The 22,178-nt window shown below is 55.8% G+C and overlaps 1 protein-coding gene across 2 annotated transcripts in view; it reads left to right on the top strand.

The window, feature by feature from the left end:
* Positions 1 to 22,178, top strand: part of CDH4 (cadherin 4) — a 148,765-nt gene that overhangs the window by 91,753 nt on the left and 34,834 nt on the right. For both annotated transcript variants that reach the window (XM_021715770.1, XM_008064945.2), the window contains exons 5-6: positions 6,261 to 6,433; positions 20,500 to 20,637. In XM_021715770.1, coding sequence (XP_021571445.1) covers positions 6,261 to 6,433; positions 20,500 to 20,637 — 311 coding nt within the window. The remainder of the gene's footprint in view (positions 1 to 6,260; positions 6,434 to 20,499; positions 20,638 to 22,178) is intronic.

Raw genomic sequence — 22,178 nt, forward strand, 5'->3', positions numbered from 1 at the left:
TACACACACACACACACACACACACACACACACACACACACACAGTTTCCAGAACATTCTCTCTGGGAACATACAAGTTTGCCTCAAAACACCGACTTCCTGGTTTGCCCGCCAGAGTGCTGTGTTGGAAGCAGGGTGTCTTGCCTTTCTCCTCCTCCTCCTCCCCAACCTGCTCCTCAACCTCTTCCTTCTCCTCCCCAGCCTCCTCCTCCTCCCCTTCCTCCCGTGTCCCACAGCACTGCGTGCAGGATTGCCATCTGAGGCAGACAGCAGGCAGGGGAGAGCATGTGGCCCTGGTTCAAAGCCATGACTGTCTTGGGTTAATGAAGAGCCAATATGATAAGAGCTGCCTCGTGCAGCTTCTAACGAGCAGTCCTTTGCGGGGCAGTGGGGTAGGGAAGATTAAATTACATGGATGCCAGGTCAGGACCCACCTGCTGGGGTCAGCCAAGCTCCAGTGACTCCAGCCACCTCAGAACACCAGCCTTCCTGGCGAGGGAGATGGTCTGTTTCTGCGAAGGCTGCAGGTAGCACAAAGGCAAATGTGGAGATTGCTGCTTACATCAGATTTGAGGAATGCAATTATGTTTAACCAAAAAATCAGCAGACAGTGGGAGTCCTGATCAATATCCAATTAGTGCTCAGTTCATAAGCCCAAGTCGGGCACCTGGAGCTTCCACACTGGAGACCGTGGAGTCCAGGTCAGGACCACCAGCTCAGCCCACCGGAGGTCTGTCTGCTCCGGGACCCCTTCCCAGGGAGGCATCCTGGGCGATAGGTGTCCTGAGACAGGGATGTTGGGACACTGTAGAAGGGAAAGAATTCGGTTACAGCTGTTGATGCATGAGCAGGACCTCTGAGGAGTTGGCAGGGACAGCAAGCTGGCCCCTGCCTTGGGACCAGCATCTAGTGGGGGAGAAGGCGAGAAGGAACAGGAGGCAGAGCAGGGTGCCCCCTCACCCCACACAGACAGCACTGGGCAGACGCCCCATCACCAGCTGCACAGCATGCGGGTCACAGGCAGTGGAGAGGGAAGGGCAGACACCGCAGCTCCCAGACCCACAACCGGTCATGTCCCACCCTTGTCGTCAGCCCCAAGGCAAACCTGCCATGTATCCCCCCTACCTTGGCAGGCCCGTGGCTTCCGTGGCTTCCCTCCTGCCTGGGGCTGCCTTCCCCTCTCACTCACCTGGTTTCCAGCATGGTTTCTCCACTGTGTACCCAGGAGTGAGGGCAGCAGATGGGGAGACTGAAGCTCGGAGGAGACATGTCACTGCCAAGTACGTGCCTGGCCACTGCTGTGCCGAGCCTCAGCCCACTGTGTTCTGTTTTTCTTTTTCTTTTTTTTTTTTTTGACTTGGAGTCTCGCTCTGTCGCCCAGACTGGAGTGCAGTGGCCACTCCCGGCCACCACAGCCTCGACCTGCTGGGCTCCGGTGATCCTTCCGCCTCAGCCTTCCAAGTAACTGGAACTACAGGGGCACGCTACCACACCCGGCTAATTTTTTTGATTTATTGTAGAGATGAGGTCTTGCCAAGTTGCCCAGGCAGATCTCAAACCCTCGGGCTCAGGCAATCCACTCACCTCAGCCTCCCAAGGCACGGGAATATAGGCTGAGCCACCGAGCCCGGCAGTGTTCTGTTTTTCTATGTGAAAAGCAAAGCCTGACTGGGCATGATGGCTCACACCTGTAATCCCAGCACTTTGGGAGTCAGGAGGATCGTTTGAGACATAGGGAGACCCCATGTCTAAAAAAATACAAAAATTAGCTATATGGGGTGATGTACACTTGTAGTCCCAGACTTAGGAGACTGAGGCAGGAAGATCGCTTGAGTCCCAGAGTTTGAAGCTGCAGTGAGCTGTGATCCTGCCATTGCACTTCTGCCTGGGTGACAGAGCCAGACCCCATCTCAAAAAAAAAAAAAAACAGTCGGGCTCGGTGGCTCAGCCTGTAATCCCAGCGCTTTGGGAGGCTGAGGTGAGTGGATTGCCTGAGCCCGCGGGTTCTAGACCCGCCTGGGCAACTTGGTGAGACCTCATCTCTACAATAAATCAAAAAATCAGCCAGGCATGGTAGCACATGCCTGTAATTACGGCTACTTGGAAGACTGAGGCAGAAGGATCGCCGAAGCCCAGCAGGTCGAGGCTGCGGTGGCCAGGAGCGGCCACTGCACTCCAGTCTGGGCGACAGAGCGAGACCCCAACTCAAAAAAAATAACCTCTCAACATAGTAAGTGTTTTCAAGAAGTTAAATTTATTTAATGCAGAGGACTGACCTTTATTCTGAGTCTAGGTCTTTCCTATTATATTGGTGTGAATTTTTTTTTCTTTCATAAAACAGTTGAGCTAGATGTATACTCCAGTGTCTTTCCTTGGTAAAACAAGAAGTCAGAAACCTTATAGTGGTTCTCTGTATTTTTTGTTAAACCAACCTTGTCCCTGGATTTTTTTTAAATGGCATTCAGCAGGCTTCAGCAAACCATGGGCCACATCCAGCCCAACACCTGTTTGTGAATAAAGTTTTATTGGAACACAGCCTTGCACAGTTGTTGACTTGTCCTCTTGCTGCTACTGTGAATAAAATTGTATTGGAACTCAGCCATGTGCACTTGCTGGCATGTCCTCTCGCTGCTACTATGAATAAAGTTTTATTGGAATGTAACCATGTACACTTGCTGGCATGTCCTCTAACTGCTTTTGTGAATAAATTTTATTGGAACACATCCAGGCATACTTGCTGGCATGTCCTCTTGCTGCTTTTGTGAATAAAGTTTTATCGGAAAGCAGCCATGCACACTTGCTGCCATGTCCTCTTTCTGCTTTTGTGAATAAAATTTTATTGGACCGCAGCTGTACACACTTGCTGGCATGTCCTCTTGCTGCTTTTGTGCTACCCTTCAAGGCTGAGCAGTGTAAACAGAGGTGTGTGACCAGCAAAGCCTAACCTAGGGACTCTCTGGCACTTACAGAGAGCATCTTGGGCCTCTGGCAAGGGGATAGGACAAGCTGTCTTCTGTCGTGGTAGAGCCAATTGCTAGGCTGGACCTGACCACAGGCCTCCTCTGTGGGCCTCGGGTGTCCCCATCTGTCAAAGGAGAAGGCAGGCCACAGTAAGGTCCCCACAGACCTGTCCACCCACCTCTTTCCCATTCTGCACATCCCAGCCCGGCCCTCTGGGATGCCAAGCCTCACCTCCACAGCCCAGCCCAGCCTCTCCTCAGACCTCCAAGGTTCCAGGGGGGCTTTGTTTTCATTCGTAGCATGAAATAACCACACACCAGCGAGTCTCCCCGGGAGGCTGCTTGGAGGATATAGTCTTGGTGGGCGGGGGATCTTTACGCGTGGCCCTGGAGGACTTGGGGGTCTTTAATGACAGACCGGCTGTGAATGCCTGTTCCCATTCCCACCTGAGAGCACGTGAGCTTGGCCCGTGATGGAGTTAAGGGGATGTAGTGGGATTATCTGAGCCCCTCGGGAATCAGGGGAGGGAGTCCTCCGTGGGTGGGGGCTCCCTGCCATTCTGCTAACTTGATTTATCGCTGATGAGGTGGGTGCAGGCGGGCGCTGGAATGGGGTACTATGCTGGCCTCTGTGTCAGCACAGATTGGCCACCCCGGGGTGCCTGGAGCCCTGGATGATCGCCATCCCTCCGCCTCCCCCGGCTGGTTGGGCCCCATGGAGGAGATCTGGAGTCCAAAGCCTAAACCCTAGCTTTGCTCCACCACAGCCTGCAGTGAGATTGGGCCCAAGTTGCTCCCGTGTGCACCAGGAAGCCATGGGCAGCTCTGAGACGTGACATTGAAGCACAAGAGGCCTGGGGCAGGTTGAGCACATGATGGGGGAGGGCCCAGGCAGTGAGGGGACAGGGAGTTGGAGAAAGCCGGTCAAGGCAGCTGGAGGAGCTCTGAGTCCCGCCCAGTTAGAAAGCCCATTATTCCTGTAAGTCCCAGCCAGTCCCCATGGCTCTGGTGATTGTAGCAGACATGGGCTTGGCCCCTCCTTCCCATTCATCCCCATTCTGTCTCTCTCCCTCTCCACCCCCTCCACGGCCCCCCTCACCCCCCCCATCATGGCTGGAGAGCACCTGTCTGTGCCAGGTGCATGGCCCTCACTCATGTCACAGGCGAAAATGTCGGGCCATGGTGGGGAACACAGGTGCCTTGGGAAGCTGGAGTGGCCTCTCCCGTTGGCCTCTGAAACCAGAGGAGCCAAATTCTGTCACCTGCAAGCCCAACGATGCTCTCAACTCTGCTCTTCCTAGAGGTGGAAGATTACCATAGAGTTTGAGTGCAACGTTGGCTTTGCTTGTCTGGGGATGCTTTGCTTTAGGAAGGCAGAAGCACAGGAGCAAAACACTTCCACCCTACAAATGAAATTCTGCAAGTGTGCATGTGTGCGTGTGTGTGCGTTTTGGTAAGCAGCTTTAAAACTCCACAGGGCACCAGGCCCAGGGTCTCACGTCTGTCATCTCAGCACTTTGGGAGACTGAGTCAGGAGGATTGCTTGAGCCAGGAGTTCAAGACCAGCCTGGGCAACATAGCGAGACTCATCTCTAAAGAAAATTTTAAGATGAGCCAGGTGTGGTGGCATACGCCTATGGTCCCAGCTACTCAGGAAGCTGAGACGAGAAGATCACTTGAACCCTGGAGTTCAAGACTAGCCTGGGCAGCATAGCAAGACTTTGTCTTTACAAAAATAAAAATATAGCCGGGCTCAGTGGCTCAGCCTGTAATCCCACGCCTTTGGGAGGCTGAGGTGAGTGGATTGCCTGAGCCCGCGTGTTCGAGACCAGCCTGGGCAGCGAGACCTCATCTCTACAATAAATCAAAAAATCAGCTGGGCGTGGTAGTGCATGCCTGTAATTCCGGCTACTCGGAAGGCTGAGGCGGAAGGACTGCCGGAGCCCAGCAGGTCGAGGCTGCGGTGGCCGGGAGCGGCCACTGCACTCCAGTCTGGGCGACAGAGTGAGACTCCAACTCAAAAATAAAATAAAATAAAATAAAAATATTAGCCAGGTGCAGTGGTGTGTGCCTGTAGTCCCAGCTACTCGGGAGGCTGAGGCAGGAGGATCACTAGAACCTAGGAGGTCAAGGCTGCAGTAAGCTATGATCACACCATTGCATGCCAGCCTGAATGACAGTGAGACTCTGTCTCAAAAACAAACAAAAAACTCACAAGGCAAAGTAATTTCTGTTGTATACAAATCATGTTACTCAGATGTCCCTGTCCACTATCCTTTGTGTAAACATTGTGCATGTGTATATCTACAGGAGCCCTATATGTGTGCATGTGTATGAAGTCCTTTCTGCCTGCAACCCTGACCTCATATGCTGACCCAGCCAAGTGCGGTGGAAGGGACAGTGTGGTGATTCCCAGGAGCCCAACAGACACCTCTCCTGTGATCCCTGGCTCTGGCTGGGTCCCCTGCCGGTGGCTGAGCCCAGCACTGTGGCAAGGGACAGGAATGTGCTAATTCCACTTGCCCCCCAGGAGGAAAGGGTGAACAGCAAAGAAGCTCCAGGCCCATTTCCAGAGGTGGGCATGCGCCAGCCTGCAGGACAGATCCCAGTGTGCAGATGGGGAAACTGAGGCACCAGCTAGGAGAGTGTAGGCAGCTTACCCAGCCCCTCTGGGGCCACGCTCGGCTCTGAACCACAGATAGCCATGGAACCCACAGCACCACGGGGTCACTCCCTGTGACTTTACTTCCCCATGTGCAGCCTCTCTGAGAGGTCCTTCCAGGTTGGTTTTTCCACTGTGTCTTCTGCTGGTGTTTATTATGCACCTTCTGTGTGCCCAGACCCATACTAGGTCTAGTTTATCATGTGTCTGAGTCTCTCCCTGTAGGCCCTGCTGGGCTAGGTGACTGCAGATGCCTCGGACCATAAAGTTATGGGGCAGGAGCCCCGGCTGGGGCAGAGTGGCCCTAGGCCTGACCCACTGGCCCCAGCCCTGGAAGCCTGGAAATTCTTCCTGCCCCGGCCTCAGTCTGTCCCCAGCTGAAAAAGGAAGAGGTCAGAGCAGATGACCTCGCAAGAGCCTCAGCTCTAGAAGCAACCTGCCATGACTCTGTGGGGGGAGAGAAGGGCACTTCTCAGCACTGAGCCAACAGTTACTGGGACCAGCACTAGTGGGGAAGGATGTGCGGTGACCACATCCCAGCAAGAGGGCCTCGCAGAGGATGGCAATGGCTCCCCGGGTGCACAAGGGAGCCTCAGCCCATGTGCTGGCCATCCTCTGAGCTACCTTCTCCTTTCCAGGCACCTACGTGATGACTGTGACGGCCAACGACGCTGATGACAGCACCACGGCCAATGGGATGGTGCGCTACCGTATCGTGACCCAGAGCCCCCAGAGCCCATCCCAGAACATGTTCACCATCAATAGCGAGACGGGGGACATTGTCACGGTGGCAGCGGGCCTGGACCGAGAGGTGAGGCGAGGAGGGCCATGAGGGGCGGGGAGGCCCAAGTCCCCACAGGACATGGGTGTCTGGGGAGCATCACCACAGTGCACTCAGGAAGGGATTGAGAAACTGCCCGATGCTGGCCTTCTGCCATGGGCTGGACAGAACTGGGCATACAGTTGAGGCCAAGAAGAAACTCAAGTGTCCATTGCCAGCTGCTCTGGTAGTCACTGAGCTAGTGCCATGTGAGGCTTCCAGAAAATGCCCTGCTGGTGTGTGATGGTGAGAGGTGTCCAGAAAAGCAGAGATGACCCCCTGTGGGCCTCAGGGTCCAGCCATGGCAGATGCTCTGGGTCTGGGTGGTCTGATGGCCCCTGGTGAGACCTGAGTGCATATGCCAGTCTCAAAGTCCACCCTCTGAACCAAGCATCCTTGAGACAGTCCTTCCCCTCCCAGCTGCCACATGCCCATGTATGACAGTATGGGCACAGAGATACAGTACTGTCATGCAGCCCGAAACAATCAGGGCACATGGAGCAGCCCCTGACTTGGTGCTAGGTTCTGTGACTCCCAAGCCCAGACCCATCCTGTGTTCCTGAAACTTTGTCACGGTCACCTACCTCCATCCACTGTCCTGAGTGCCCACCCTGCTCATAGCCAGACCCAGCAGGATGCCAGGGAAGCAGGGGAGGTCAGTGGGTTTGCTTCCATGGCTGGGACATCCCCAGGGTTTGGCCATGTGTCCCTGTTAGGACGCTCCCATGGCAACCAGAGAGTCATCACCAGCTCCTGGCTCATGGACCCCAATAGCAGCATCATGATTCCCCAAGTACCAGGACAGGGCATTGCCAGACTCCTCTGCATCAAGACCTCACTCTCTGTCCTCCTGTTTGTGCTGTGACCAGAGAGGCCAGTGTCATCCCAGGCATGATTGACCCACAGAGATGTTTGGCTCCCAGGACCCAGGAGAGCAACCTCACTGAGTTTAGAGTAAACCTGTCTCACCAGCCCCAACCAGTGCGAGCTCCATGGCCTTCATCCTCTGGGTCTGCAGGGCCCCTCCACCAGCTGGGGCGGGTGAGATGGGACCCAGGACTCGCTGGGGTCCTTTTGGAACCGAGTCTGGCAAGGAAGTTGCAAACTCTCCTTCCTGGGTTTGGAGCCATGGGGCCCGGATCCCATGAGCTCTGAGAACCATGTTGTCCTGCCTGGAGTCTCTGCCTCCACCTTTCAGATCAATCAGTGCCAAGTTGAAAAACTGAAAACCTCCCGTCCCTGTCCCTGGGAAGGGCACGAAGCAGTTTTCTTGGAAATCCCCAAAGTGTAGTAGGTGGTGCCCACAGTGGCACATGGGGGCAGGCAGGCCACATGGAAGATGCTTTTGTGGTCATGTGAGGTGGCCCAAAGGTCAATGTGGGCTCAGGAACCAGACAGCCAAGCCGTGGGCATATCTAAGGTCATGACCCGCCCAGCCCCACTGCCTCTGGTCTGTGGTCTGTGGAAGGTGATACAGCCTCAAGCTCTGAGGGTGGGAAGCATGGCACCTCAGAGCTTTGGCCATGCAGCTTGGACACATGTTTGTGGAGTGATGCTGGGGGAACTGAGGGAGGGGAAGAGGGAGGGGCCAGACGCCTGGGGCTCAGCATGCTGTGGTCAGTACCGGCACCTCCTCCCAGGGTGGGAGACTCCATCAAGTCTCCAACACCCTCCCAGCGACCTCAGCCAGGCAAGGCTTCTTGGTCAGAGCTGCCCTGCCCTCATCCTGTCCTGTGACTGGAGAAACGGTCCCATGGGCCTTGACTGTGACCCCCATGTGGGGAGGACCATCTGCAAGGTCCACACAGACATGAAGCAAACCAGACCCTGTCCCCATCTCCTCCACAGCCAAGTCCCCACCTACCTGGGGAGAGAGGGCGGCCTTGTGCCCCCCAAACAGCCATGAGCAACACATGTTTCTCCAGGCTGGCACCTCGCTGAGGATTTCCATGCCTCTCAGCGGCACCACATGGTCTGACAGGGTGTGTGCCTGGAAGCCCACACTCACACACATGCACACACATGCAGGTTCCAGGGGTGCGAGTGGGATGCAGCTCCCAGCTGTGTCCTCAGAGAAGGGGCCACACAGCCCAGTGAGCATCAGGCCGTGGGCACCATCCCTCAGGGGTGATCCCTCGCAGTGGAAGGCTTACTGAAAACCACAGGGTCCCCATCCATGAGCATTAGCTCATGGATTGCAACAAGGAGAAAGAAGGGACAGACACAGGGCGTGAGGGACGACTGGGGAGATTAGACAGTGCCTCAGCTTCCAGGCGCATGGCCAATGGCTGGTCACAGTGGGCGGGCATGGCCAGACTTGCATGGTGGGTGACTCGTGGTCCTCACTCTCCATGGACATGTGGAGTCCTGGAGGCATGGAAGTGGAAAGATTAGGCCCTTCTGCAGAGAACTTGGGAGGTGCTCCAGGGAGAGTCCTGCTGTAGTGAGTCCAGTCTGGCCTCTGGCACGGCCACCCCTGGGCAGGAGCAAACGCTGACTCACTCCTGTCCTTGTTTGGTGAACATAAACAGAGGTGTTGGGCAAGGCCTGGGACGTGGAGCTGGTTAGGGGATGCTTGCATTCAAAACAAGGTCTTCAAGGACAACACGAGCCCAGATGGCAGGACCCCAGGAGTGATCGAGGGAGCCGTGGAGCCCACAACACCTTTGGGTTTCCCCCAAGCCTGATGCACCCATGGGAGGGACACCCCTCAGACTCCCTGGGGTGGGCATCCCCGTGGCAGGTCAGGACTCATGAGAATGGCCACACGTGGCCTCCCAGGGCCACACTAGCTCCCCTTCAGCCTCTGCAGATGAGTGAGAGCCCACAGAGACCCCCACCTGCCTACCAGGCCCAAGGGATGTCATCGGCTGCTGGACCACCTGCCAACAGGGCTGAGGGGAAGCAGGGACCGGTCCTACCCCCAAGTCCACGATGAGCAGTTCCCACCCTGCATAACTGTCACCATTAGAATGTCACCTGTGAAGCTGGGCTCGGTGGCTCAGCCTGTAATCCCGCGCCTTGGGAGGCTGAGGTGAGTGGATTGCCTGAGCCCACGGGTTTGAGACCCGCCTGGGAACTTGGCGAGACCTCATCTCTACAATAAATCAAAAATGCGCCTGTAGTTCCAGCTACTTGGAAGGCTGAGGCGGAAGGATCGCCGGAGCCCAGAAGGTCGAGGCTGCGGTGGCCGGGAGGGGCCACTGCACTCCAGTCTGGGCGACGGAGTGAGACTCCTCCAACTCAAAAAAAAAAAAGAATGTCGCCTGCGAAATGTTCCTAATAAAAACACTCACTTAAAAGCCATTAGAGGTGTAGTTGACGGCCAGAGATTTATGAAGACTGAGGGACATGGGGAATGGCTAGTGTCGGGCACAGGCTTCCTCCGCCATATGCACCTGGGTCATGAGCAACTGGTTCCGTTGGACGGTCCAGCCTGTCTCGAGTGTCTCAGGCTGTGGTGTGCTGAAGGGGACCATCCCTGCGTCCTCCTCCTCCAGGGGGTTATTGGGGACAGAAGTCATGTTTTGCTTGGTTTTGTTTTCCTGGGTGATGTCAGATGCTCATGTCTGATTCCAAAAAGTTCCGTTTCTCTACCATTTCCGGCTCATGCTTGCCAGACAGAATCGGGTTGCTGTGACAAAGCCTGGGACGCCCTTTTGGACGGGCACCATGTGGGTGTGGGCAGTGGGGCTGCACTCCCGGGGGTTAAGGGATGGTGCTGGGGCTGGGCTTCAGGTCCGTGACTCTGGAGAGTTCCCAGGTATTTGGCCTGGAGGACCCTGGCCTTCCTCAGACCCTAGGTGGGGCTGGAGGTATGATCCAGTGAGGCCCAGTGGGCCCAGCGGGCAGCAACAGGTGTAGGGTCCAACGGGGAGGCCCATGTGGACACAAACAGGTGTGGTCATGCCAGAAAAGATGACAAGTCCCAGCCTGCATGGACCAGGTGTGGACCATGGAGCAGGGCCAAGGGCCCATCGTGGCTGTGACCGTCCCCAGTCCCAGCTGCATTAAAAACAAGACCCTCGAGGACAGTGTGTACCATGGCAGCAGGACCCCTCCCATACCCTGTGCCCACTGCCCCTCTCAGAGCAGCCGAGCAGGACATGGAGGTTCCCAAACTGCTCCCTCACCTCCAAGTGTGGAGGGCCCCTGGCTAGCAGGGGACTGTTCCTAGCCTGCAGCTCCCCTGAGGACAGTGGACAGGGCTGGGGCACCGGGGTCCTCAAGAGCAGACCAGACATTTTTGTTGTTCCCTCCATGAGGACTGAGTCTGGTTGCCCCTTCACTGCCATAACCCTTCCCTGGGAGACATGCCCTGAGCAGCTCCTCCAGGGAGAACAGCAGGGGAGGCCACCTCGTTGGGCCGGTCTCTTGCTTATGCTGACGGCATGTCTGAGGATGGGGCGACCCCGAGTGTGGGACTCCTTGGCAGGGAGATGCCTGGGTGGGCACTATCCACGGGGAGCCCCAGTGAGGCGAGCCCTCACCTCCTCCTCCTGTCCTCACCCCTTCCCCTCCATCTCCCCTTCTCTCCCCCCTCCCTTCCTCTCCCCTTTTCTCCACCCCTTCTCCTTCCATCCCCACTTCCCTCTCTGCCCCCTCTTCCCCTTCCCTCCTCTCCTTCCTCCCCAGCCTCTCTTTCCTCTCCCTCCTCCCCTCTCCCTTTCCCTCTTTCCCTCCCTCTCCCCTTCCTTCCCTTTCACTCCTCCTCTTCCCCTCTCCTTCTCCCCTTCTCTCTCCCTTCCCCTCCCCTCCCCTTCCAGCCCCTCCCTCCCACTTGCCCCAGTCTCTCTCCTGTGGTTTTCACCCTTGCTGCCTTCACCTTTGGACGGAAGACATGGAAGTTGCCAAAGACTCCGTGGGGGCTGGGCAAGAGCTCCTGCTTTCTGCTCTTCCCTCACTGCCTTCCAGGGAAAATCTGAGTCACAGTTTTGAGGGAACCGCTTTTGGAGTAGAAGACACCCTGGCTTGAGGTATTTGGAGCAAACAGTGAACAAGTGATTTAAGGTGGCAACCCTGGCCTCTATCCCTCAACTTCAGCAAGCCCAGCGGGGGCAGACCCCCAGCAACCACAGCCTCCTGCCCAGATGGGGCCTCATGGCCTTCCCAGGTGCTGCCTCCAGGCTCCAGCCTGTTGGGCCCAGGAAGCCCTCTCCGGTCTTGGCAAGCCTCAGCCCCTGGAGATGGTCACAGCTCAGTCCTGTGCGTCCCGGGCTGCACGGCACCACAGCTGTGTGAATGGGCATGTCGTTCCTGTCTCTCCTCTCTCCCTCCTAAGAGTTCTCTGGCCCTTGTGCCGTGAGCACCATCCTCTGGGACCATCGCGGGTACTTCTGGCACGAGAAGAGCAGGTCGTCTTGAGGAAGGGAGACATGCACACACGTATCTGCCACCGTGTCTCATTAGGCCACGCCATGTAAATGGAGTGCCTCTACATTTACATCTACATCAGGAGAGGCTTCAAGAAGGCCTGAGCAGTTCAAGTGTCTCTTGCTTACTCGCGAGGATGCCCCTCGCAATTAGGATGTTCCTAATTGGAACATTCACGTCCTGACGAGAAGGTGTTCTGGGGCGAGAGCCCTGTCCTCTCCACAGGCCACTCTAATCTGGTCATGGCTCTGTGTTACTAGCCCACGTTCCCCTGCTCTCCACCACCATTCATGCTCCTTCCCGATGAGGCTGATTAGAAACGCAGCCCAGCAGGGTCAGTGACTCATACCTGTAATCCCAGCACTTTGGAAGGCTGAGGCAGGAGGCCTGCTTGAGCCTAGAAGTTCAAGACCAGCCTGGGCAACATAGAGAGACCTTGTCTCTATGAAAAAAAAAATAGAAAAAAATTAGCCGGGAGTGGTGGCAAACCTGTAGTCCCAGTTACCCAGGAGGCTGAGGTAGAAAGATCGCCTGAGTTCAGGAGGTCAAGACTATGGTGAGCCATGATTATTATGATCATGCCACCGCACTCCAGCCTAGACAGAGTGAGATCCTGACTCAAAAACAAAAAAACGTGATCCGCTCCCAGTCCTGTGGCATGATGACTGTTGCCTGGCCACCTTCATCCACTCGACACTTCTTCCCAAACTAGGGCGAGCCACACTCACTGTCCCTGGTCCAAAGGGATTTGAGGGAGGAAACCAAAACCTACACCCTCCTGTATTTTTTTCAAGACTCTGCACCCAACGTGCCGTCAGAGGAACAGATTCTGTGGAGAGTGAGAACGCAGCGTGTTTCCAGGCTGATAAATGACGTTATCACCGTCACTGGCTTTAATTAACAGATTCACATTATTCAAATTCAGGTGGAAAACGTCCTTTGGTGAGAAGAACCAGAGCTCTCCATGTGAGAGCCCATGGTATTCCGGAGGTGGGTGCCCCCAGGAAGGGGCTCCATGCTCAGCCCATCCAGAGGCGACTGCAGGGAGGGTCATGATCCAGGGGAGGCGGGTTCAGTGTTTCTAGCTGGTTGGTTTTTGAATCACTTTCATGAAACTCTGTTCTGAAGACATTAAATATAGCTTTATGATCTCGGAGAAGAAAGTTGTTTTTTTTTTGCCCGCCCCCTTAGTCCCCCGAGAAGAAAGTATTAGTGACTGAGACAACTTAGCCGCTGACCACCCTGGGATGGACTTCTGCCCCTGAAGTCTTGTTGGCCTCGCCCTCTGCTTCCTCCCCAAAGAAGGAACAGGGAGAAGGGAGCCAGTATGTGTGGTGGGCCAGACGGGTTCAGGAACCGGGCCAGGTGTGGGCAGGACGGGCTCAAAGCACTCAGCCTGGGAAGCTTTGATGCCTTGCTGGGCAGGCTTGGCTGCATTATTGATGGGCGCTCTGCAGAATATACGTGCTGAGCTGAGGAGGTGTGCGAAAGCCCCAGGGACGGCCCGCTGCAGCACTCCTCCCTCTTCTTCAACTTGAAAATGGCCAAATCACTCTTTAATGAATTCACTGCAGCTCCACGGCGGACAGGGTGGCTGGGCCTGCACCGTATTCTCTTCAGGGAAGCAGGGAGGTGGGGCTGGCTGGCTGGGGCCTGCTCAGGACAGGTACAGGTGTCCTGCGGCTGACTGTGAACATGCAGGGCCACCCAACCAGCTCCATCGGGCTTGACGCAGGAGTGGAGGTTGCACATCAGCTGTGGAGAGGAGACACCCATCCAGGGCGGTCTTGGGGCGTTTATGTGTCCCATGAAGCCTGGGGCGGTGGCGGGGCTCCAGAGCCCACCACGTTCCAGCCCCGCCTTGGGGAGTCCTGTGGCCTCCCTAGGCCTCAGTCCAACCGTCTGCGAAGCAGGTGAGTGCCGCACCTGTGCTCCACAGGCCGTTGGGGGTGGCTGGGCACACAAGCCCAGGCAATGGGGGCACCAGGAGGAGGCTCCGGAGCACCAGAAACAGGGCTCCACCTTGCAGTGAGCTTGGGGCTCCCCCCACCTGCCTCGTCAAGGAGGAAATACACCTTTTAAAACCTGCAGCCAGGCCCAGCCCAGCCCCTCCAAGTCCAGATCAGACCCAATTGCCAGGCACATGGTGTGCAGGGACTCTGTGGCCTACCCTGTGAGCATGCGTGTGCATCCTACCCACCCACCATCCCTGAAGGGGCCGTGGTAACTGTGAGTAGATCTGAAAAGTACAGTTTCTCAAAGAAAAGTGGGGGGGGAGCTGACCCTGCCTCCCGGGTGCCCTCGGCAATACCATAAACCCCGGGCCTCCCAAGGGAAGGCCGCTGGCTGCTTCTGGGGGGTCCCTGCGGACATTTCTTCCTTCTCACAGAAGAGCTTCCTGCCCCACCTGGCCAGGAAAGACCCCAGCCTGCCTCCCAAAATCAAGACCTGCCTGCCCTCTAGTGGCAGTTGGCAGCACAGACATACACAACACATGCATGCACACACATGTGCGTGTGCACATACAGAAATGCATGCATGCACACGTGCATAGCCACATGTCCATACATGTTTGTGTGTACACAAGCACACACATGGTGCACACACTCCTGTCTCTGTGTTTCTAAAATGGTGTGTTTCTTACCGATGTGTTCTGAGCAGAGTTGCCCCGGCGGTTTCCGTGTACAAGCTGGATTCAGTGACTGAAGAAATACCAATTTGGGGAATGATGGAGTGCCGTGGTTAGCTGACAGGACATGGTCTCTCTGGGGGTTCCTGGTCTCATCCCTCTGGTCTCTGGTCAGACCCTCCCCTTGTAGCAAGCTTTGCTCAGGGCTCTTGTTCACCATTTTGGCCTTCCAGGCAGGGCCATACTGCCTGGTCGAGAGAGGCAGACACAGCCACATGAAGGCGTGAATGCTGTGCAGCTTGAGAGCCGCTAACTAAAGGGCAGGGATGGCAGGAGGGTAGGCAGCAGGAGGCCCCTCTGATGGTGGTGTGGGCCCCAGAGAGGTGCAGCTGAGATCTGCAAATCTATACTGTGTGGGAGAAGAAAATCAGACTTGTAAAGAACGAGAGAAGCAGGGGTAAGAGATGGAAGTTTCCAGTGCCAGGCTGCCCACTGCCAGGTCAGGAGCTTGACTCTACCTCCTTGGACAGGGAGGATGCAGTGCTGCGGCCCCTATTCATGACAAGCAACTCCCGTGGGGCCGCCTAAGCTCGGCTGGCGCAGGTGAAGCAGGCTTCACAGTAGGAATCCTGTGCCCCTCACTGAGGTGGTGCGTGCCTGGTGTGCATTTGCATTGGCAGTCTCTGCTGTGTCCTGGCAGGCGGCAGAGCCGTGACTGCAGCCCAGTGGTTCCCACTACAGTCGGGCCCTTCCATCCTGCTGCTGGGAGCAAGGGCTCCCAGTGACAGAGTACAGCCAAGGAGGGACACTGCCGGGGGTGGGCTGCTTGGTCTCTGTGTTGGTAGACAGGCAGGGGCGTTTCCTTTCTTTTGGGATCTCAAGGCTCAGACCTCAGGGAAGGGACACCTGCTGGGGACAATGCCATGAACTCCAAGATGACAGGCCTGGCAGACACCTGGACACACATTGGTCCTGGCTGTGCAGTGCCAGGGGAAGCCAGTCCAGGGTGGCGTCCATCACACTTTTCGTGTAATGTCCAACCCACATCCAGGAGACACACGTGGCATCCTGACTAACGTCACCGTGGACAACCTTGGTACCATTTGCGTTGCATCTATGACAAAGGCCTGAGGCACAGACGCAATGTCAGGGACCCTCCAGCCAGTCACCTCACTCTGCCCCAGCCAGTCACCTTGCTCTGCCCCAGACCTCCCCAGTGTCATACTGGGGAGGTCATGTGACTAATTGGTCCTCACTGGACTCAGGTCTTCCCCTGTGACGTGGGGCAGGACCATGTGCTCTGCTGACCACACAGCAATGATACCAGGCCCCAAAACAGTGGACAGGAATGCATGACCCACACTGGGTTTCACTGTTCCTCTCCTGTTTGCTTTCTCCCCTCCCTCACCCGCCCCAATTGCAAATGATACCCCATTCTGCACCATGTGCCCCATACCCCCTGTCCTACCTGCTGTGCCTGTGGCCTGTGCTGCCCCTCTTCACTCCTTTCTCTGGCAAGCACTGCTCTTCCTTTGAGAACCAACTTCCCTCACCCCTCTGTGGGGAGCCTCTGTCACCTCTCTGAGCTTCCTTATCTCATGAGAGGATGGAAGGACCTCAGCTACCTCAGTGGGTGATTGTGATCCATCTGACATAGGAGGGGTCTCTGTGAAGGATGGATGACGGGTGGATGGAGGATGGATAGAAGGAAGGTGGATGGATGGATGGTGTGTGGATGGATGGATGGATGGATGGATGATGGATAGATGGATGGTGGGTTGATGGATGGATGATGGATAGATGGGTACAGGGATGGATAGATGGATGGGTGATGAATGGATGGAAGGTAGATGGATCGACGGATGATGGATAGATGTGTACAGGGAGGGATGAAGGATAGATGGATGGATGGATGGATGGATGGATGGATGGATGGATGGGTGATGGATGGATGGAAGGTAGATGAATGGATGGATGGATGATGAATGGATGGATGGATGATGGGTAGATAGGTGCAGGGATAGGTGGAGGATGGATGGATGGGTGGAAGGAAGGTGGATGGACAGATGGATTGTTGGATAATCGATGGATGGATGGAAGGTGGATGGATGGAGGGTGGATGGATGGAAGGTGGATGAATGGAGGGTGGATGGATGAATGACAGATAGATGAATGATGGGTTAATGGATGGATTATAGATGTATGATGGATTAATGGATGGATGAAGGATGAAAGAAAGATGGTGGATGATGGATGGATGGATGGATGATGGATGGATGGATAGATAGTGGGTTGATGGATAGGAGGATGAATGGTTATGGATGGAGGAATGGAGTATGGATGGAAGACAGATGGATGGATGGATTGATGGATGGATGGATTGATGGATGAATGGATGGATGTGTGGGTGGGCAGATGTGAGAAGGAGAGAGAAAGAAGGAAGGGAGATAAGGATTAACCTATTATGAGAAAACTTTCAAAATATAATGTAGCATGCAAGAAAATGTAAACTATTTCTATTATTTGTTCATGTCTCCTTGGTTTCAAGTTTTAGCCATCATGGCAGGTGTGTTAGACATGAGCCATTCGCTTAGTTCTCTCAATGAACATTGGTTAAGTACCTACTGTGTGCCAGGCATTGGACTGGGGACCGGGGACACAAGTCTGCACAAGACTCAGCCCTCTAGATATTCTTAGTCTTCCCGCAGTGGACGCAGGCAGGGCTGTGGCTGTCCGGGTCCCGCTGCACCTGCAGAGTTGATGAGGGAGACATGACCAATTCTGGAGGCATGAAGGGAGCTGGTTCTCAAAGGAAGAGCAGAGCTCACCAGGGAGAGGAGCAGGGAGGGCCAGCATGAGCCACAGGCATAGTAGTGCAGGGCAGGCGGCGTACACAGTACAGAACAGGATGTCATTGGGGGCTAGCAGTTGGGGCAGGTGAGGGAGGGGAGAAGATCAATGGAAAAGAAACAGTGAAATCCCGGTGTGGGCCACACGTTCCTGCCACTATTTCAGTGATTGGTGCCACAGCTGTGCGGTCCCACCCCATTTTACAGAGAGGGACACTGAGTCCAGTGTGGTCCAGGCTACTGGCAGCCCTGAGACCTGCAGGCCCAGCCCCTGTACCTTGGAGCCTTGCAGCCCCCTCACACCCCCTGCCTAAGGATCCTGGCTGAACAGGCTGTGTTAGACATGAGCCATTCACTTAGTTCTCTCAGTGAACATTGATTGAGTACCAACTATGTGCCAGGCATTGGACTGGGGACCGGGGACACAAGCCTGGACAAGACTCAGTCCTCCAGACACCTCCAGTTCAGCCCGGCTCCTCCACAACTCGCAGGAGTTGACTGCAGCACTCCTGACTTCTTTCCCAGGCTATGAGCTCCTTGAAGCAGCCATGCATGCAGAGACTGGAGCTGCTTCCTGCTCCTCCGAGGGGCTCCTGACACCTACCTCACTGGGGAGGTCTCTTGGGACAATCCCCAGGGCTGTGGGACACAGTGCATGGGGGCTAGGGGCCCAGGAGTCAGTGCCCCAGCCTCGGCGAGCCCTGGCCCCTGCAAGTGGCCATTGGCCACTGTCACCCTGGTCTGGGTGAGACCATGTGGGAGCCCCCAGAGCAGCCCCCCAGTCCAGGGCCCGAGTCTGATTGACTGCCACAAGACCCAGTTATGTTCCCCAACTCCTAGCTCTGCTCTCAGTTTATCCTGTCACCCTCAGGCAGCATGACTGCCTCTTCCTGGAAGCCTTTGCTGACTTCCCAGCCTCCCTCCCTGAGATGTATGTGGCCTCACTGTCAGGCCTGTCCTGGCTGGAGTTGGAGCCCAAGGTGGACAGACATCTTCTGTGAAGGGCCAGATGGTTAGTATTTTAGGCTTTGGGAGTCACACAGTCTCTATTACTACTGTACTCTGGTGCAGTGGTGTGAAACCTGCCACAGACTGTGAGTAAATAAATGAGTGCAGCTGTGTGCCAGCAAAACTGTATTCACAAGGCAAGACAGCAGCAGGCAGACTCGGCCCATGGGCCATATCTTGCCGACCTGTGAGTTGGATTGTGGGACACTCTCAAGGCCCCCTTAGTCACTTGCAGCTGTCCTCAGACTGTCCAGATGCCTTATTGGTACCCAAGTCCCCTGGGGAGCAGCCAGTCATTCACCAGAGTATCTGTGGCCACCACAGTGGTTGGCAGCTTGCAGCTCACTTTCACTGGGCGTCTGCTCTGGGGCACCACATTCGACCCCAGAGACATGGTGGTGAGTGAGACAGCATGGCCTCCCAGATCTCAGGTTGGCATCAGACAAGGACACAACAAATGTAAAATTACAACCATGGTATGAGCTGTGGATGAAGAGCAGGCTGGAATGGAAGGCTGCAGTGGGGAGCTTGACTGGCTGGAGGCCCAGGAGAGAATTCCAAGATAAAAGGGCATCTGGGGGGTGGGGAGCAGGATTCAAGGTGAGGCTACCGAGACAGCCAGCAGCCAGGCCACACAGAGCCCCACCATACTGAGGCTCTGAGTGTATGTCAGAGAGCTTCTGCTGCATCACAAACCTCCCACAATTGAGCCACCTAAAGCAACCCCTATTTATTTACATTTATTTAGCTATAATTCCACAGATTGGTAATTTGGGCTGAGCTCAGCTGGAGAACGCCTCCAGCCTTGGCTGGGCTCATTCATTCCTCTCTCATCAGCTGCCTGGAGAGCTTGGGGCTGGCTGGTCTTGAAGGGAGGGAGGAAGGGATAGGGAGATGGAGGGATGAAAGGATAGGAGGGGAGATGGAGAGAGGGATGGATGGGTGAGTGGATGGAGGGATGGTAGATGAATGGGTAGGTGGATGATGGGTGAATGAATGAGTTAGTAGGTGGATTAAGGAATGAATGGATGATGGATGGATAGATGGCTGGTTGATGAGTGGATGATGAATGGTTGGGTGGGTGGATGGAGGGGTGGATTGAGGATGGATGGATGGATGGATGGAAATAAGGTAGATGGATTAATGGAAGGAAAGTGGATGGATGGATGGATGGATGGATGAGAGGATGGATGGATGATGGCTGGATGGAGAGATGGATGCAAAGAGAAAAAGTTCGATGACCCATCCATTGTTTATAGTTCCTTATGGAGCCAGTTCATAGAACTTGGGCATGTGTCACTGAATCACATGACTGGGACTTGGTCTTTTCCCTTAACCTCTTAGGAGAGCAAGACTTGGGATTATTAGTCACTTGAAGGACATTTCAGAGGCTCCTTTTTTGCTTTGGTCCCCAGAGTCCTCCCTCCCCTAATGGTAAGAGGCAGGCTGTGGTCCCAGCAGAGCTGCCCACCAGGCTGTCCTCAGCTGCCACAGCAAAAATGCATGACCAGATCAGAACAAGGGTGTGAATACGCCACTTCTGCCAACTCCGGGATTTCTGCACTGGTGAACTCCCAGCCAGGGTTGTGAGAAGGGCCATGAGACTCCTCAGCCCATCCCACACGCACTCCCTCCATCCAGCTTGATCTGCCTTTCAAAACTCACACCACACCTGGGCACCAGCCACTCCTCCCAAGCCACACTCTTGGCAGAAAGCAGCTTGTGGCTGGGCACCTGCAGGAGAGAGAGGCTCACCTGGTATCCCGGCAGAGTTCTGGCCTGCAGTTCAACTGGACGGTGTAGACACTCGGGAGGTGAAGCCCTCCGTTGCATGTCTGGGGAGTGTCCCTCTCTCTGGAAACTGTCCCTCCCTGGTTGTCCAAACAGGATGCAGCCCGTCCTCCTCCGGTCTTGGCACCAAGCGTGGTCACCACGTGTCTAAGGCAGGGCCCCTGAGATGGAAAAACCACACTGCTTCATCCCATGCCCTCTCCCATGGCAAGGGGAGCAGAAAGCTCTTCCAGCAGGCAGTGTCAGCCTGAAAGTCTGAGAGGGCGCTGACCCCACAGGCAGCCCAGCACAAAGGCGCCCCGGCTCTGGCTGAGTTCATTCTGGGAGCAGATTTCTTTTCATAGCCGCCATGTTATTAAAACCCACACTGAAGTGCTGTTCTCTCCCAACTCATCTCTCCCTTCCAGAAAGTTCAGCAGTATACAGTCATCGTGCAGGCCACAGACATGGAAGGGAATCTCAACTATGGTCTCTCGAACACAGCCACAGCCATCATCACTGTGACAGACGTGAATGACAACCCACCAGAATTCACCACCAGCACGGTGAGTCCTCACCCGCAGGAATGCGTGACATGCACTGTCCTCACCCACAGTAAGGCTGGCATGCACTGACTACACATCTCCACTCTCCACGGCTCTGTCGATGGCGCCTGACAGGCACCGTGTCCCTGGGCCCTGAGCGGCGGGCGGATGACAGGGGACAGAGATGGGAGGCCGCCTGGAAGGGACGTGCCGAGAGAGAGGATGGTAGGTGCCTTAGAGGCCCCTCTTCGAAGTCTGGAGGCATTGGCGGGTGCTCTCAGCGGATGTCACAGCCACTCTGGGGACATGCAGGTGGCTGTATGTGGCTGCGTGTGGCTGAGGTACCTGCTTGGGGATGCCTTGGCTAGGGGTGGGTCCATCCCTGCAGGAGGAGCTTGCCGGCCCACTGTGGCCACAGTCAAGAGAAAGGGGGTCGTGACAGCCCCACACAGGCTCCTGGAACCTGAAGGTCAGGCATTCGTGGTGGGTATCCACCCATCCACTCAACAGATGCACTTGAAAATTCACTATGGGACCACAATTCAGAGGGTCGAGCACCGCCCTCCCAGAGGGACATTCTAGAGACAGGGCCATAATCGTGTCATGTGACAGAGTCACCCTGCTCTGTGCCTTCTGGATTCCAACAGAGTTACTACACCAGCAGGGGGTCCTTCTCTCAAAATTCCCAGGGTCACTTGGTGCCAGGGGACATGTGAGGACCCCACTTCTGTGCCACCCAGTGCTCTGGAGGTCCTGGCCTCTGCTATCTCCCTGCTCACCACCCAACACCCTTCAGGATGACTCCTGGGTCTGTGGGGACGTGGCATTGTGTCCCTAAGCTGTCTTTTTGGGCCCCACAAGACTGAGCTACCAGGATGGGCCCACGGCCCAGCCCTCAGGGCCTCCGGAAAGGCCTCAGATGCCGGCTGGACATGCAGAGGGGAGGGACAGTTAGGGCACCCATAGCGTTTGCCTGGGGCCAGGATCTCAGAGCCTTCCCTGCTCCTGCAACTATGCCACCACCTCTGTCTGGACAGGCCCCCTCAAGGGCTGAGTGAATGAAGGACTGTCAGTCACAATGACAGTAGTGACAGCAGCACCAGTTCCACAGGGCTCCCATCAGGCACTGTGGAGACTCCAGCCCATCTGCGAGGGGCAGAGACCAGCAAGGGAAGAGGACACTGGGCTCCGGAGGTCAAGTCCCTTGCCCAGAGACACACAGCCTGCAGGGGAGGGGTGTTGCTGGGATGGGACCCCAGAGGCTCTGCCAGGAGGGATCAAGAGGAGGAGGGAGCTGGGCTCGGTGGCTCAGCCTGTAATCCCGTGCCTTTGGAGGCTTAGGTGAGTGGATTGCCTGAGCCCGCGGGTTCAAGACCCACCTGGGCAACTTGGCGAGACCTCATCTCTACAATAAATCAAAAATCAGCCGAATGTGGTAGCGCACACCTGTAATTCCAGCTACTCGGAAGGCTGAGGCAGAAAGATTACCAGAGCCCAGCAGGTCAAGGCTGCAGTGGCCGGGAGTGGCCACTGCACTCCAGTCTGGGAGACAGAGTGAGACT

Source organism: Carlito syrichta, unplaced genomic scaffold (assembly GCF_000164805.1).
Source record: "Carlito syrichta isolate Samal-C Ts95f unplaced genomic scaffold, Tarsius_syrichta-2.0.1 Scaffold102037, whole genome shotgun sequence".
Lineage (NCBI taxonomy): Eukaryota > Metazoa > Chordata > Mammalia > Primates > Tarsiidae > Carlito > Carlito syrichta.